The 18,487-nt window shown below is 44.7% G+C and overlaps 1 protein-coding gene across 1 annotated transcript in view; it reads left to right on the top strand.

Annotated features, from left to right (window-relative positions):
- Positions 1-7,735: 7,735 nt before the first annotated feature.
- AKR1D1 (aldo-keto reductase family 1 member D1) overlaps positions 7,736-18,487 on the top strand; it is an 83,938-nt gene continuing 73,186 nt past the window's right edge. The window contains exon 1 of the mRNA XM_063133360.1: positions 7,736-8,050. Coding sequence (XP_062989430.1) covers positions 7,955-8,050 — 96 coding nt within the window. The 5' untranslated portion in view covers positions 7,736-7,954. The remainder of the gene's footprint in view (positions 8,051-18,487) is intronic.

Genomic DNA, 18,487 nt, shown 5'->3' with positions numbered 1-18,487 from the left:
ACAAAACTCACTGAAAGTGCTGGTTATGCACAGAACTGAAAGTGCTGGTTATGCACAGGAGATCATGACATCATCTAAATAACCCATAGACAACCATGAGTCGGGAATTATGAACACACAATAAAATGCCTCATGTAGAAAAGCCCAGAAAAAGACATTTCCCATCATCCCTTGCTCTGTGCAATCACATCCATTTAAGTCAAGGATGGCAACTTGTGTCTTATGCCCATCCAGATATTTTGGCCTACAATTCTCATCATCTCTTACTAGCTAGAAATAATGGGAGTTGCAGGCCAAAAACATCTGGAGGACCACAAGTTGCCCACCCTATTGGAGAGGCCAGGGGTTGAACATTGGAGTGTCATTGAGTGATAATGTTTTGTACTTTTGCAAACCCAGGGTTCCGCCACATATGCTTCTATGTCCCCGCCCCCCATGCCCAGTCTGCCATCTGGAATAATGATACTGTCTTGTCCTTGAGGGTGGTGGGTGATCCTCCCCTTTATTCCTGTTGTCCAGGCTTTGAACACTGTTCCTTATGTGGCCAAGACGGCACTGTCAAGATACGAATGGGAGGTATCAGCAAGCTCCAGGATTTGCAGAAGGACAAAAAATGGTTAGTAAAAATAATAATATGGGGGAGACAGACCCCAAAATAACCCAGTGATGGCTGAGCATGCTCAGTGGCCAAAAATGCTGATTGGCTGTTGGGGGCAGGGAATGGAAAAGGGGACGGGGAAAGTGGAATGGAATTGAGAGGTTAGAATCCTGAGCAGGGAGTGTGCCACACTGCAATATTTTGTTGCAGGTCCTGCAGGTCCTACAGAGCACCAGACCAGATTGGGAGTTTCTCATGTGGTTTGGCCTTGCGTGGCTGGTTTATTTTTGTTGTTGTTTTAATGTGTACGTGGCACAGTCTCTCCATCCAAGGATGGATTGGGACTGTGGCAGGGGCAAAGGCTTGAAGCCTCGCTCCCCATACTACTGTTGTGGTTAGGTTTTTAACCACAGAAGGAAAAGGACTCTAAAGAGTTAAAAAGATGTCCTTGGCCAGATTGTCTCTGCCAGGAGAAGTCCAGTATGAAGCAGATTCTTCCCTGGCCTACGTGCGGTACGAGATGTACAAGATGAAGAGACTATTGGTTAATTGGGCCAAGGAGAAAAGTGTATTTAAGAAGTCCATGTTGTATGGCTTCTTACTGCTGGAACTTACTGCTGGAACTTACTGCTGGAACTTACTGCTGGAACTTACTGCTGGAACTTACTGCTGGAACTTACTGCTGATGTTATACTGCTACGTTGTTGCTGTACTGTGAAAGGACTGTATATATGACCATTTATTCTGTAAGTAATTTATTTAGTGTCAGTAAAGCTTCTTACTGACCAAAGACCGTGAGTGCTTCTTTTTGTTCCTAAATTCAAGCTGAAACCATTTCCAGACTCTACGCTGCTGCTATTTCGCACTCTGCTATATTTTGGGTAAGCAATTACCCCGATAGGTTATGCGCCCAGAGAAAGTCTGGAAGGCATAATTTTTGGTTGCTGGAAAGCTTGAGAGCAAAGGAACGCTGGAGGGAAAGACGGAGTCGAGCTCAGGCAGTTCATCGAGCTCAGACGGGTCTGTATCCAGTGTGAGTCGCGCTCCAGCCCAGCCGGTGAGGATGGCCCAGGTTCAGATGGCATCCAGTAATCCGGTGGAACGGCTGAATGAGAGAAATTACTTAACGTGGTCATTCAAGATGGAAATGTTTTTGAAGCGGGACAGATGTTGGAACGTCGTGAGTGTCCCGAGGCCGGTTGGTCAGACTGCTCAAGAAGCACAAGTGTGGGAAGAGCAGAATGAAAGGGCCAAAGCAAACATTGTCTTGAGTATGGAGGACTCGCAAATTGTCCATATCACCAGAGATGAGACGGCAAGAGACAGCTGGAATGCGCTGAGACAGATTTATGTGCGTGCGTCGGCAAGCACACGGCTGAGCCTCACCAGAGAGCTGTATCGCTTAAAGTTGGAGGAGGCTGGAAGTTTGGCAAATCATCTCCAACAGGTGAGATCTCTATTTGTCCAGTTGCAGGAGGTCGGAATCGTTTTTACGGAAGAGCATAAGTGCTACCTGATTTTGGGGTCGTTGCCTCAAAGCTGGGACATTCTGACAACCAGTCTGGAAAGTATGAAGACTGATGAACTCACTCTTCATTATTTGACGGGTCGTTTGCTCCAAGAAGAGAAACGGCGTCTTTCCAGGAAGGAGGAAAACTGCCAGGAAAGGGTTAAGCAGTCAGCCCTTGGCAGCAGAGAAAGAATGCAGAGAGATAAGTGTTTCCAAGACAACAATGTGGAGAGAACCGCAGTTGCAATAAGAAAGTGTTATTTTTGCAAACAGCCGGGTCATATCAAACGCTTCTGTAAAAAGAGGAAGAAGGGAGTTACACAGGCTGGAGAGAAGAAGGAATGCTCGAATGCATTTGTTTCAGCCACAGTGAGGTGTAACGAGGCCCAAGAGGTTTGGCTGATTGATTCTGCGTCGTCCAGAACAATTTCTAATAATCCAGAGGCGTTTCGGAAGTTGGAACCAAGCAAGGTGAAGTCAATCACGCTTGCAGATGGACGAACGTCGAGGGTGGAAGGAATTGGCTGTTGCTACGTTCCATGTCTGCAAAAGGAGTGTGAACAGGTTCTGTATGTTCCAGATTTAGATTTTTGTCTCCTTTCTGTTAGTGCTCTAACGTCTGAAGGATACGTTGTTACGTTTCAGAAGGATGAGTGCCAAGTGATTAAGGATGGACAAAATGTGGCACTGGGACATGTTAAAAATGGACTGTTTTACATGGGTGCAGGTAAAGAAAGGGTGGCACAAACTGGTAACGTGCCAGACCATAAAAATTGTGTTCATGAGTTGCACAGGCGTTTAGGTCACGCAAGTTTTAAAGTGTTAAGTCACATGCCTCAAGTGTGTACAGGGTTAAGCTTGCGAAACTGTAAAAATTTCTTGGATTGTTCAATCTGTCATCAGACCAAATCCCGGGTGCAGAACATCTGCAGGAAAAGTGACAGGGTGTCACAAAAGCCTTTTGAACTGGTGTTTATTGACTTGGTAGGGCCATTCACGCCTACACAAGGGGGATCCAGTTACGTGCTTGTAATTCTGGATGATTACACACGCTTTAGTTGGTGTTATTTACTGAAGCGAAAATCAGAAGCTTTTGAAACTTTTAGGGATTGGAAAACTTGGGCGGAAAAGTTCTTTAACAAGCCCATTATTTCTGTGCAGTCGGACCGTGGGGGTGAGTTTGTTTCTGGAAGGTTCTGTGAGTGGTTTAGGAAAACAGGAATCACACACAGGTTAATAGATCCCCAAACTCCTTTTCAAAATGGGTCAATTGAGAGAAGAATTGGAGTACTTCAAATGAAGAAAGATTCTCTCATGGCTGATGCAAACGCTGAGCAAGATTTGTGGGGAGAAGCATTTTTAACCGCAAACTATCTGTGTAATAGAACCTGGAGCAGGGTTACAGGCAGTTCGCCTTACTGTTTACTTTTTGGTTCAAAGCCAGATTTGTCTCACTTGAGAACATGGGGGTCTTGGGCATACGTGCATATCCCAAAGTCCAAAAGATCTAAAGGTGAAACCAAGTCTGTGAAATTACGTTTTGTGGGTTATTCTGGCATGCAATCCAAATCTTGGCGTTTTTCCCTAAGTCATGGGAAGGTGGTTGTTTCTAGGTCTGCTACTTTTCAGGAGGCAGGTTGGGACAGGATTCAAGGTTCCCAAGTTCTGTTAGAAACCGTGAACAACCAGGAGAAAACAGTAACTCAGGGGTTAACTTCTCAGAGCCCTCACATCTCTGAGAAGAGTGTTTCCACTCCCAAAAGTGGAAGGGAGGAGGGAAATGAAAGGGAGGAAGAAATTGCCAGTGTACCTCGTCGTTCACAAAGAAAAAACAAAGGAATTCCACCTTTAAAGTATTCAGATGAATTCAGTGTGTGTTGTGTGAAGTCTGAACCTGAGAGTTACAGTGATGTGTTGAAATTGTCTGAACAAGAGCAAGAAAAGTGTTTTCAGGCAGCGAAAACTGAAAGGGGGTGTTTTCAAACACACGTGTCTGTATGCAAAGGGGCAAGCAAAAGAGTACATGATTGTGGAGCTAGTGGTTCGTCTACTGGTGGCAGGGAGTTCCCAAGACCACATTCAAGAAAACTCAGCCCAAAGCTGCAGGAAGGGTTGAAACTGAAGTCTCTGGGGAAAGTTAGGTGTTACCTTGGTGTAGAGGTAGAAAAGTTTCCAAAGGAAATTACCTAAAAAGCCAGAAGCAGAAAGTTTTAAAATTGCTGAAAGTTTGCAAGTTGGAAGATTGCAAAGTAGTTCAACGCCCCAAAGCACAAAGTTTTTCAACAGTGCTTGGAAGAAGAAGAAAAGAAAAGCTTACATATAAATAAGTCTCTGGGAAATGTAACACACAGAAAAATGTACACAATGTTGGGATTGTTGTAAATATGTAAAGTTGATTTCTTACAGGTGAAATGTAATGAAATGTAAATTGTATTTTTTCTGTAGTTAAAAATGAAAGGGTGTTGTGGTTAGGTTTTTAACCACAGAAGGAAAAGGACTCTAAAGAGTTAAAAAGATGTCCTTGGCCAGATTGTCTCTGCCAGGAGAAGTCCAGTATGAAGCAGATTCTTCCCTGGCCTACGTGCGGTACGAGATGTACAAGATGAAGAGACTATTGGTTAATTGGGCCAAGGAGAAAAGTGTATTTAAGAAGTCCATGTTGTATGGCTTCTTACTGCTGGAACTTACTACTGCTGGAACTTACTGCTGGAACTTACTGCTGGAACTTACTGCTGGAACTTACTGCTGATGTTATACTGCTACGTTGTTGCTGTACTGTGAAAGGACTGTATATATGACCATTTATTCTGTAAGTAATTTATTTAGTGTCAGTAAAGCTTCTTACTGACCAAAGACCGTGAGTGCTTCTTTTTGTTCCTAAATTCAAGCTGAAACCATTTCCAGACTCTACGCTGCTGCTATTTCGCACTCTGCTATATTTTGGGTAAGCAATTACCCCGATAACTACAAGTCCTGATCTGGCCTCCCTAACCCCATGGCTATTCTCCCGCACCCCCAAATCAGCCACATGCCACATCTAGTTTAACCCTGAGAGAAAGTATTCAAAGGTCTTTGAAGTGGTGGAATGTGCCATAAATTGCTACTGTTGGAGACAGAACGTTGAGTTTCATGGACCTTTGGTCTGACCCAGTATGGCATTTTTAAAGTCCTCGCATTATTTATAGGCTGTAAAATAATTATGCACAAAGACTATGATGCTCTTGAAGGGGCAAACTACAATGGTGAATACATACGGGTTCCTTTTTATAGCACTTTAAATTGTAGTTCTTTCGTTCGTTCGTTCATTCTTGGAAACAAGTTTTCAAGCACAATTTAAAACACTTTAAAGGAATATGCATTTGTGGGTGAGATACTGAAACCTCTTCCAAAAGAGGTCACTGTTTGCCCTTGCCCTTGGGAACTACAACACACACACACACACACACACACACACACACTCCTTTTGAGCAACCTTCTTTAGCCAGCCCAGGGAATTGTGGGTAAGCTGAAGGCTAGAGTAGAAAAGCAGAGAAAGGCAAACACCCTAACTTCAGAAATGTATCCCTTAATGAAGAATACCACAATCCCATAGAATATAATGGCTGTGTCATCAGGTTCTCTTTAAATCAACTTGACGTTTTTATTTGCTACCCAGCTGGGCTTATCCAGCTCAGTCTCAGTGCAGACAACGGGCAATTAAAATGTGCATACATTTAAATGGATTAACAAAGGGCCCACGAACTGCCTGGAGCGACAGACCTGGGAGAGCAGATCCCAATGTTTGCAATGAATTCTTTGTATGCTCTTCTGCAACCCCCTTATTTGTCAAATAGTTGTGTGTGTTTTCATCTGTTTGTTCTTGCTCTCACGTGACTAGGTGTTTGCTGGGGGCACATATGAACGGGATGTAACTTTGTAAACATAAAAAGTGCCAGGCCATCCAACACTCTGTTCATACAGTATACAACCAGCTGTTGACCAACAAAGCAGGACATGGTGCAACAGAACCCTCTCACCCATGTTCCCCAGCAACTGGTGCACACAGGCTTACTGTGCCTGATACTGGAGGTAGCACATAACTATCAGGGCTAGTAGCCATTGATAGCCTTCTTCTCCAGGAATTTATCCAACCCCCTTTTAAAGCCATCCAAATTGGTAATCTTCACTACATCTTGTGGTAGTTTATTCCATAATTTAACTATGCGCTGTGTGAAGAAGTACTTCCTTTTGTTTGTACAGAATCTCCCACCAATCAGCTTCATGGGAAGAACCTAGGATCTAGTATTTTGAGAGTGGGAGAAAAAATGTCTCTCTATCCATGTTCTCCACACAATGCATAATTTTGTACACCTCTATCATGTCTCCCCTTAGTCGCCTTTTTTTACAGGCTAAACAATCCCAGCTGTTGTAACCTTCCCTCATAGGGGAGATGCTTCAGCCCCTTCATCATTTTAGTTGCCCTTTCCTACACTTTTTCCAGCTCTGTAATTGCAAGATCTCTTTCTTGTTCAGCCAGCTCAGATCCCATCAGGTTATACTTGAAGTTGGGTCCCCCCCACCCAGCATTCCCCCCAACATCCCCCTTACACTTTTTAAAACAATGTTATTTTTTCTTATTAAATGCCATTAATTTGGGATCAATGGGACTTACTCCCAGGTAAGTGTGCCTAGTCCCCTTTCCCAACTAATTGCCCTGCAGATTCCTGTGCTGGCTGGGAATGATGGGAGTTGCAATCCAACACATGGAGGGCACTGGCCTAAAAACTATATGTTGTTTCCAACCGCATGTGTCCAAACAGCCCTCTGTTTTGCAGTCCTAGGCACCAGATCTGGATTAAGACATGCTGAGGCTCTAAGCCATGTCAAAGATTCAGATGCCCCATATGCTAAAAATACAGAGAGAAAAAAGTGTATTACATTATAACAGAAAGGTTAATGAAAGGGTATTACCCAGCGCTAGTAGGTGCTTGTGCTTAAACAGTGTTAGATAGTCTTCTCTGGAGGTGTGTATAAAAGCATTAATAAAATAAGCTGATTTGAACTTCTTTTAAACTGGTTCTAGTCTGCACTTATTGCCTTCAAAACTAAATGCTGTGTTGCCACGCTTTCTCTATTTAAGGCAACTCTGCTGTAAGTCACACCAGACTTTCCAACCTAGTTAAGCCAAAGCAATTTCAGTTATAGCGGAGCTAAGTGATCTCGAACATCTTTAGAGCCCCTCATAATATGAGGCGTTAAGCCATGGCTTGCTTGGCTTGTTCCTATATCCAGCATGGGCTTCTGTTGAATGTAAGGCTAAGGGTTGATTTCTGAGCGCTGCTAAGGATCGGGCTATAATGAGCGAACATTGACCCACTGCAATTACAGATAGCTGCAACATAAGCCATACAAAGGTTGCTTTGTATTTCCTGGATAATGCAACGGGACACTCTTGCTGGTGGCGGTCCCCCAAACTCAGCCTTGTGACTCTCTTCCAGAGAACCAACCAGCCAAGCCTTTCCCAGGAATCCAGGTCTGCCCTGGGGGCAGCCAGCCCTGCCTATTATTTCCTCTGACAAAATCCAGGGGGGGGGGGGGGAGAAAGGAAGCGCGACCCCGACGCCGGCTCCTATTTAACAGATGGCAAACTGCTCCCGGGCCCCACACAAGAGGTCCAGCGTACATATGGTTCCAGGCCATTCTCTGCTCTCTTGCGCCCTCTACCGACAGACGAGGCCGTAGCCCGGAGCACGCCGACCACACAAAAGGCTATTCTTTCTGGAGCATTCTCGTGCATCAGCGGTAGTACCACTAAATAAAATAAAATAAAATAAAAATTTAAAAACCAAGTTTCTAATTGCAACGTGATGACTCATCTCACGGCTGAAAACCACCGTTTGAGGCTGAATGATGGGAACAGTATCCCGCTGATTGGGCTTGGAACCTACGCTGATCCCGGAATGGTAAGATCTTGACTTACACGCTCTCTTTCTCTCAATTTGTAAACTCAAGACCGTGTTGCCTGGGTAAGGTTTTCCTTTAAAAATTAGGCTCTTTTCCCAGTTTTTGGGAGCTTGTTTGGACTCTTCATGGGGCATTTGATCCCGTGGACGAGTTATTAACTCAGTTGTAAAACATGTAATGCGTAGAAACGATTGCAGCCTTTCAGAGTAAAAGAAACGAAATTCGCTTGGTCCACCTCTGTACTGGGTTGTAAAACCCCTGGACGATCAGTCAGCGCCGTCCAAACGGGAAAGTGTCTTTTAACTTGACGATGGCTTGCATGGGGACTCGCGTGTAACGATCCTGCTAAGTTCAATGGGACATTCAACGCAGACTGGAGAGTAATTACACCGAGGATGCAACGCTACGCGCGCTTCCTTGGGAATAAACTCCCTTGGCACAGTGGGATTTGCTCCCGAGTAGAAAGGATTGCACTGGGAAAGCAGGGCTGACCTCTGCGTGAATGTGGATAGGATTGGGCTGCGGGCATGTCCATGATTTCATTCCTTGATGCATCTAGCCGGCATTTTTCTCTCCAGTCCCCCCCCCCCGCTTTGGGCTATTGGGCGGTATAAAAATGTAATAAATAATAAATAAATAAACATCCATCGTGATGAAATCTTCTGGAGATCTTGAAAGCTGATCTGGGGGTAGGTGGGTGCTGGGTTGATCCTGATAAAGGTATTGTCTTGACTATAAGTTGTGGTGCGTGTGTGTGTGTGTGTGTGTGTGTGTATGTATTATTTACTCTAACTGCCATTGATAAGAACTGGGAGTTAAAGGACCTGCTTGTTTCTCAGCTATAGGCATCAGTGGGAATTGAAAGCCCTCCCCTCAGCCTGGATCCTGCCCCTTGTTGTGTAGATACAACAGACCTCCTGTGCAGCCGTAGAGCAGAGAAAGGGAACTTGGTGCCCTCCAGATGTTTTGGACTACCATTCCCATTAGCTATGTGCATCATCCAATTTTTGTAAACTGCTTTGGTTGGCGTCAGAAAGGTGATATTAAACTAATGTATTTCTGTACCGCCGTTCTGAATGATCTGTGCTGATCGGAGCAGATGGGCGCTGCAGCCCCAAACATCTGGAGGATGGAGTTGCGAGTTGCTTACCCCCGCTGCAGAGCGAGGCTGGACAGGCTTTTGCAGAAACCCTTTCCCAAACTGGGGCCCTCCGGGAGATGGGAGTAGTAGTCCGGCAGCCCCAGCTTGGGGAACGCTTTACGCGTGTGTTGTCGTCATGTTTTTTCCCCCTGACGCGTATCTGTTGGCTTAATAGTGGCATGTATAATGAGGATGCTTGTGAATGGGGTTTGAGGTGGAAATGCTGCCCATTTGTTCTGAACTGGGGGGGGGGTCTACACTACTGCTTTTAAAGCGCTTTAAAGCGCTTTGACAACGTTTTGAAACCTGTATATGCAGTGTGTCCTGGGCCCCAACAGTTGTCAAAACTGTTATAAAGCGCTTTAAAGCAGTAGTGTAGATTTCTCTCCAGGAACGTCCCTGTTGGCTTTCCACTAGACTTTGGGAAATAGATGCTTTCTTGCAGGCTGCACACTTCGGGGTTTTTTTTTGTCTGCGTTGGAACAGCTAATCTTTTGTCTGTCCTAATGCTTAACAATCCCCCTAAAGCATCACCATTCTATAGATGCCTGGAAGTTAAATCCCTCTGGCACAAATCAGGACTTGTTCTGATCCAGGCTCTGCGTGTTTGTTCAGAGCATTTCCCTAAAGGAGGCATTCCTTTTGGTGTGCTTGTTAACGTCCCATGGTACATGGTGCACGGTGGAACTTCAGGAGCAAGGATCGAACGAGGTTTTTCGTCTCTCCTGTCAATAATAAAACGATTCCGTCCTCCATGGTGAGAAGCCTGAAGCTTAGTTCCTCCTTGTGCAACTTTTTTTAATTCCTAGACTGCTCAACCTTTGATGAGTGGCGGCCCAAGGCACGCACGGCCTCTCTCGGACAGTGCTGCGCTCGGGGTGATGGTTCATTGACATGCAAAGCTGCATTGACGCTGCAGTCATCAAGCCGTGGATATGTGAATCGGCAATTGCTTGTAGGAAAGCAGATCCCTATGCAGGGGCCACACGAGAGGGGGGAGGAGCAAGCGTCCCCCCCACTCACCCCCCCCATTACGGGACTCCTATCATTACTTGAAGGAAAGGCACTTTTCACATACACACGTGCATTCCTGTATCACCATCTCAGTAGCTCTTCCACAGCTCAGATGCACCTACCAACATTCTGACATTCTCTTCGAGGTGATGACAGACCAGCGGCAATCCACTGAGTGGGAAGGGGAAGCATCTGACAGGCAGGGCAGATGTTTTTCCTTGAGCTGTCAATCAGGCTGGGAAATAGTTTGTTATACAACCGCAATCTCTCCTCCAGTCACTTGAGAGTGAGCTAACCTCCTTTAATCTCAATTTCTCAATCTCTGTTGCCTTTACAGTGTAATCCTCCTATGAATGCTAAACATGTTACTTAGGTCTAATCTACACCAAGCAGGATATAGCAGTATGAAAGTGGTATATGGTATGTGTCAATGGGCCCCAACAATTGTCTGTGCGCTTCAATACCGCCATAAAGCAGTAGTGTGGCTCCTGCCTCTTATATACTGCTTTCATAGTGCAATATCTTGCTTGGTGTAGATTAGGCCTAGAGTTAGGAAAGTGGAATTTGCGTGGAATTTGCAGCCTTAGATATTACTGGCCCTGTTCAGAAGACACCTTAAACCACAGCTTTAACCACAGCGAGTAAGCCTTTTTGCCTTAGTTACTTTGGTTAAAGCCATGGTTTAAGGTGTCTTCTGAACACGGCCCGGCTTTCTGGCTTAACCACTGTGGTTAAAGCCATGGTTTATGGTGTCTTCTGAACCAGGCCACTGTGACGCGACCTGCCCTCAGTTTTGTTTGCTTCTGCTTTGGGTCAGCTGTCCTCAGTGACCCACAAGCTTCACCCTCTATATTCTCTAGGTAAAAGTGACACCCAATATACTCAATTGGTTCTCTTTACCCAAACAGAAGACGTCCCCAGGAAATATGCTCCCCACTGCTAGTACAGAGAGATGAAACAACACATGGAGTTTTATAATTTAAAAACAAACAAATTAATATTTATTTATTTATTAAAAGAGGGGTTATAATTAATCACTCAGTTCTTGGACTTACCCTGCCAACACTATCCCTTCGAACCCCTACTAATTAGATGTAGCTTCCTCAATCCCCAGGGCCCTATCTGTCTGACCAACAGTCTACTGTCCTCTTATATAAATTCAGTCTCCTCCACCCCCACTCCCAAAAGCCCCTCCCACCTTTCACTCACTCTCCATTAGGGATGTACTCTGCTCCGATTAGAATCGGAGAATCAGAAGCGAATTGGCCTGCTCCGCTTTGCCCAGAGGCGGAGTAGAAGCGGACCGCGGACCCTTAGAAGCATGGCGAAGAGAAGAGGAGAAGTGCTTATCTTTTCGCGGAGCGCTCCGCCCACCATTTTGGATCATTTCGCCCATAGGATTGCATTGCAGAAAAGAATAGGGGATAACTGTGTTGTTTTTAAATCTATCTTTCTGAAAGTTCTTGTGCTTAGAGAGTCATGGCTGGGGGTCATTTTGAGCCTACTCTCAGCTCTCTGCGTGGTGCGGTTTGCTTGCTATATTTTTTTTTAAATCGGGTAAAAAAAGCGGGAGAGGTACCTTTTTGAAGTGCTGAGAGGCAGAGTCATGATCACATGATCCCAAAGTTGGAGGAGGGGATAGGCAAAACGGGATACTAGTAACTTGGGATACTGAGAAACTTCTCTTTCTTAGTCTGAATGGACTTTTCCCAGTGTTTTTTAAAACAGTAGCCCCACCAAATGCACAAACACAACCTGAAATCATATACTAAGCAAATAAATATCAGATAGGAAACACAGCACTGCTACCCACCCTAACCTTGGTGAACAACTGAATAGATGTGGTGCAAGGGGATGAGGTCCCCTAGGGCATGTGGACGTGCCCATTGCACACACTCTCCCACCCTTGGAGGGTTATCAGAGCCCTCCAAAGAGTAACCAGTGGAGAAGCTAATGCCTCTCATGAGTTGAAGTGGCAGGTAGCTTCTTAAGACTGGTACTTTCTTAGGGCCAGTCAAAAATTGGCATATCCCCCTCCTCCTGGGCACATCCACTTTCCTCTTACTGGTAAAAGACAGACATAGCCTTTTTTAAAAAAATTCTTCTTGTTGTTTATTCAGCAACACTGCTGCTTTTAATTCTACCCCTCCTTTGTTTGTTTATTTGTTTATTTATTCCATTTTATATTTACACCCCATAGCCCAAGCTCTCCTGGCTTTTCCTCTTCAGTGAAGTCAGGCAGGCTTTCATTGTGGTTCAACTCCTTGTTGTTGTTGTTGTTGTTGTTATTGCTATTAGTACTGCTATTATTAACGTTACTATTGTTGTTGTTGTTGTTTAATAATGGCTGTGATCACAGTCAATAAACTCTGAAGCAAGGACCACACAGCTTTACTCTTATCCTCCTAGCCTCCTAATTATGGGATGCAAAAGAAAAGGCATCTCTCTGTGCTGCTCCCGCCTCACAGGGATGGTTTGCATTACTGGCTTTGAAACAATCCTTGACTCACTTCGTTGTGCCCCCAGAAATGTCTGCTCCATGCCTGCCTTCCCGCCTCTGCCTGGGTGCTGTTGTTTTGGGGTATCTGCCGGGACTGACTCCCCCATAGATCTATGGTATATCTTTGCCTGCCTCTCTGCCCGCCTGTCCTCCTCCCTCTGTGCCCAACCACAGGGATGGTTTTTGTGTGTCTTGCTTTGTCTCAGAGGACAGGTCCTTCCTGCGCTCACTTAGACTTTTTGAAGTTCCAGATCAATTTTACAAGTGTGAAAGAAGATTCATAGGTTTATCTACTCCCCAATCCATGGCATGTTGGGATTTCCTTTGAAATGGCCCCATTGAGCTGTCTGCAGCTTTAAATCCCTGAGATACTGAGGTGTCCGATTTTCAAAAATTCCCCCAAAATCAGGGGAGGCTTGGATTGGCTTGAGTCTTGGCATGCGTGTGTATACGTCCATGAGGTGTCATGGTGCTGAACTTGAGGTTTCTAACTTTAACAGAAAAAAAGTTGTAGACTTTTTGGGATTTCAATGCAAGCCTATGGGGGCGGGAAAGCGGCGCTCCGATCCGGATCCGGAGCTTCGCAGCGAACCGGAGCGAACTATAGGCGGAGCGGAGTGGAGCGGACCTGATCCGGAAGTTGCGGATCTGTAAGAGAAGCAGATCGGGGGGGGGTCCGTGCACACCCCTACTCTCCATACAATTAACCCTAACTTACCTGGGCCCTATTTAATACAGCAAACACATATCAACATCAATACAAACTCAACTGGAGGGTACAACTGCCATCCTCCCTGGCCATAGGCCACCCTTACTGGGGATGATGGGAGATATAGTCAAAAACCATCAGGAGGTTGGGGAAGGCTGGAGTAAACCTTACTGAACAAATAGTCTCACCTAATATCTAACCAGCTTCCTAGTGCCAGAAAAATGGCGACTTCCCTGAAAAACAGTATTGAAGAGGAGAAGATGTGGGCTCCTTGGTCATCCATGAAGGATATAGCTACACATGGCTGTACCCTCAGCCAACCTGAAAAGGTCTCCAGAAAGACCCCCATCCTCTAGCTCGCAGCTTGCAGAATAATGACACTAATATCCATAATGAAGTTGCAAATGGGGAAGGAAATCTGTCTGTAACTTGGCCATTCCTTTTGGCATCTGCACTGTCTTGTGCTTTAGCCCGATTTCCAAGAAATTCGGGACTCCAGCTGAGTCTTCTAAAGAGCCTTCGATGCTGCTGAACAAAAGATGTTTGCGGCGGTGGGGGGAAAGGGGGCAGCGTGGGATTGCCAGACTCTCTAACCTCCGTCACCATTCCGAAGGTTTGCTCAGCCTGCTGCGCTGAGCAAATATAAAAGGGGAAGACATGTGCCCGGCTCTCTTGCAGCTGGCTCTGATGCTCTCAAAGAATGTGCCTGAAACAAAAGCCCGGATTCCATCACCTCAGTGCCTGGGGCTCCGTGAAGCGAATGCCAAATCCAACGGTCAGGAGAGGCCAGCGCATCTGTATGTGCCCCTTAGGGTGATGGGCCAGGCCCTGAAGCTGATCCTCTCCTTTGGGCCACCTTGCAGTTTATCGACGCGTACTTGATTCTCCTAATCCATGTTTGCTTAGAGACCAAGACAGTCTCTTACCCATGCAGCAGAAACGGGGTGGGGTTGGGAGACGGGGATGGGCTGAGGAGAAAATGCTCCTGTTGGAATGCTCCCTCACATGGACCCTCCTCCTCCTCCTCCTCCTCCTCCTTCTTGCTCTTGCTCTAAATATAAATAAAAGGAAGCCTTTGTTTATATGTCCTCTATGGCCTCAAAAACTGTACATCCAATTGTTATGAAATTTTTAGGATTTGTTCTATCTCTGTCTGGGATGGCAGCATAGTGAAAATTTTGACCACCATCTTGAACCGAAAAGGTGGCATTTTTTTTAAAAGATAGACTGCTCAATACGATTTGAACCATTCCAACCAAACTGCTTCATGATCCAGCACTGCAGTGAGCAGATTTTAACCATTCAACATCCATGTTTTCCGTGTTTTTTTAGACATGTAAAAAAATAAAAATCAAGCCCCATATATTGAAAACAAACAAACACCATGTTAACAGAGTTTGGAGCCAGGGAAGATAAGTAGGCCAAGTTCTAGGCCTGCCAGCTTCCCTCTGCTTTGGGGAAGCCCCAACTAAGGGTGTGTGTGTGGAGTGGACAGACCCCACCTTCGGGGGGCTATAAGGGTGGGCCATCGCCGGGGCTGTGCCTGGGGGGCCAGAGGCATGCCTTCACTCAGGGTGGGCACAATGTGTTCAACTGTGACAGCTTTGCAAGTTTGTTAGAAGCCTTCTCTGTATGAACTCGAAGGCAATTCCGACATGTGCGAAGCCTGGTCTGTCTGCTAGTTATATATATAAATCTCACCATAAATAATGGTAATTATCATATGATTTATTTTTAAAAGCAACACATCAAAAGCCCTTTGACTGCTATGCGGTTTCTGTTTCTGGGAAGCTTTGAATGTATTCCCAGTACACCTGCGTGATGCCATCTTTGGCATGAAACATTTGCCACACCATGCCCATCCCCATCCTGCAAGAGTAGGCAAGCTTTTCCCTCAGGGATTATCAGGGGATACCTGCTGGCAGTGGGTGGAGCTAAAGGCACGGCACCCCCCTCTGCCGCAGGGCTGGCCCTAGCATTGGGCAGAGTGAGGCAGGCACCTCAGGCAGATTGTTGTGGGGCAGGAAGTAGTACAGAGGAGTTGGGAAGACAGAGCTATGTGTGCCACAAGACCTTTTCTGAACTCCCTGAGCCAGGGGTAGGTGAAACTTGGGACCAGGGGCCAAATCTGACCTTCTGAACGTCCTTTTTCAGTTTTACAATTTTTATTGTTTTCTACCGAACAAAAAAACATAACAGAACATCACAAACTTAACAAACAATACAATACAACTAGTAAAAACACATATACAAAACATATAAGGCCATATTCCATTTAAGGCATTCTTCATGGTAGACATAGGGGCTATCTGTTACTTCACTTTAGCCAGCACAGTATTATGTATTAGGCCCACAGATTATATGTGAAATCCACAAACATATAAATCATTTTTTCCATCTCTTGCAAATATTCTATCAGAGGCTTCCAGTCTGATACAAACGAGGTTGTTGATTTTTCCTCTTACTAGCGCCGTAAGTTTAGCCATCTCCGCCAACTCCAAAACCTTCAGCAGCCATTCCTCCGTTGATGGTACTTGTGTTTTTTTCCAGTATTGTGCATAGAGTAATCTAGCGGCTGTTATCATGTACAAAAACAGCATTTCTCTTTTTTCTTTAAGTTGATTGTCCATAAGTTCCAACAAGAATGATTCTGGTTTCATTTGTAGATTTGTCTTTAATATTGTTTGCATTAACAAATGGATCTAGGTCCAAAAAGATTTTGCTTTTTTACAGGACAACCACATATGTTTTTGTTCTTCCCATTTCCAACAGTCTCCTAAGGTACCCCTATACATTTTTGCTCATTTTGAGGGAGACATATACCATCTATACATCATCTTGTAAAAGTTCTCTTTAAGTCTGGTACTTAACGTATATTTTAAACCTTTTACCCACATATTTTTCCGTAGTTCCATTGGTACAGTATACTCAACATTTTGGGCCTATTTTGTCATACAATCCTTTGTTTGTTCATTCTCTGTCTCGAGCTTTAACAATAGTTTATAAACCTTAGAGATAACATGTTCATCATTAGTACATAGAACTACTTCAAACATTGACTTTGTTTCCTCAAATCCGCATTCTTTTATGTCTCTCTTAAACTTTCCCATAATTTGTAGGTAAGAGAAACACTGACATATATGGCCCCCCTTTAACAACCCTTCTCTTGTTTTTAGTTTATACTCCCCTTGAGACACTTCCAATACGTCACTATACTTGGGATGGGTTGCACCTCACAAGGGCTGGAAAGAATGAGTTCGGCCACAGCATGAAGAACTTGATCAGGAGGGCTTTAAACTGAATCTTACGGGGGCGGGAGACGTAAATTTTGAGGCAACAATGGATGAAGGCCAATGCACCACAGTACAGAGAACAGCTCCAACAGTGTCCCAAAATAGTGTCTGCAACAAGGTAGGAACAAAGCCAGACTATAAAACACATGGTCTTCGATGTCTATATACTAATGCCCAGAGCATGGGAAACAAACAGAATGAACTTGAACTCTTATTACATGAAGGCAAATACGACTTGATAGGTATAACTGAAACTTGGTGGGATGACTCCCATGACTGGAATATAGCAATTGAAGGATATAACTTGTTCAAAAAGAACAGAAGAAATAGAAAGGGAGGTGGAGTTGCACTATATGTTAAAAATACCTATCCCTGCACAGAAATACAGGCGGATGAGATTGGGAGCCTCGTCGAGAGCGTCTGGATTAAAATAAATGGGGCTAGGAATAAAAAGAATATGATAATCGGAGTCTACTACCGACCACCCAATCAAGGAGAAGACGAGGACGAAACTTTTGAGAAACAAATTACCAGTGTTTCAAGGAAGTGTGATGTAGTAGTGATGGGGGACTTCAATTACCCTGATATCTGTTGGGAGACCATTACTGCCAAAAGCGGCCCTTCCAAGAAATTCCTGACATGTATGGGTGATAACTTTCTCCTACAGAAAGTGGTGGAAGGAACTAGAGGATCGGCAATCCTTGACTTGTTATTGACCAATAGGGACGACTTAGTGGATAAAGTGGCAGTTACGGGAACTCTGGGGGAAAGTGACCACGTCATACTTGAATTCTTGATTATGAAGGAGACAAAAGTTGAGCGTAGCCATACACGTACTCTGGATTTTAGGAAAGCTGATTTTAATAAACTCAGAACTATAATAAGTAAGGTCCCGTGGCAAGGGAGCCTAAAGAGAAAAGGAGTGCAGGATGGGTGGGAGTATCTAAAAAATGAAATTTTAAAGGCACAGTTACAAACAATTCCAACAAGGAGAAAAGATAGAAGACAACAGAGGAAACCAATGTGGCTCCACAAAAAGCTCATTGATGACCTGAAAACAAAAAGGGATACATATAGGAAGTGGAAGGAAGGCCAGGCTACAAAAGAAGAGTACAGACAAGTGGCGCAGAAGTGCCGAAATGGCGTCAGGAAGGCTAAAGCTGTGAATGAGCTGAGATTAGCGAGGGATGCTAAAAGCAATAAAAAGGCTTTCTTCAGATACGTGAGTAGTAAAAGACAGAGGAAAGAAATGGTGGTTCAACTGCTTAATGAGGATGGCAAATTGATAACAGATGACAAAGAAAAGGCTGAAGTGCTCAATTCCTACTTTGCCTCGGTCTTCTCCCAAAAGCGGGTCTATGACCCCCCTGGAAAAAGTGAAGCAGAAGTTGAGGGGGCAGGATTGCAGTTTGAGATTGATAAACAAATGGTCAAAGAACACCTAATTTCCTTGAATGAGTTCAAATCTCCAGGGCCCGATGAACTGCATCCAAGAGTAATGAAGGAGCTAGCGGAAGAACTCTCAGAACCTTTGTCTATTATCTTTGCAAAATCATGGAAGACGGGTGAGGTGCCGGACGACTGGAGGAAGGCTAACGTTGTCCCTATCTTCAAAAAGGGCAAAAAGGAGGAACCTGGGAACTACAGACCAGTCAGTCTGACATCCATCCCTGGGAAAATTCTGGAGCAGATTATAAAGAAGTCAATCTGTAAACACCTTGAAATCAATGCAGTGATTACTAGAAGCCAACATGGATTTGTCAGGAACAAATCCTGTCA

Source organism: Elgaria multicarinata, chromosome 9 (assembly GCF_023053635.1).
Source record: "Elgaria multicarinata webbii isolate HBS135686 ecotype San Diego chromosome 9, rElgMul1.1.pri, whole genome shotgun sequence".
In the NCBI taxonomy this organism is placed as follows: domain Eukaryota; kingdom Metazoa; phylum Chordata; class Lepidosauria; order Squamata; family Anguidae; genus Elgaria; species Elgaria multicarinata.
Note: the sequence above shows the minus strand (reverse complement) of the source record. Positions and strands in the feature narration are given on the sequence as shown.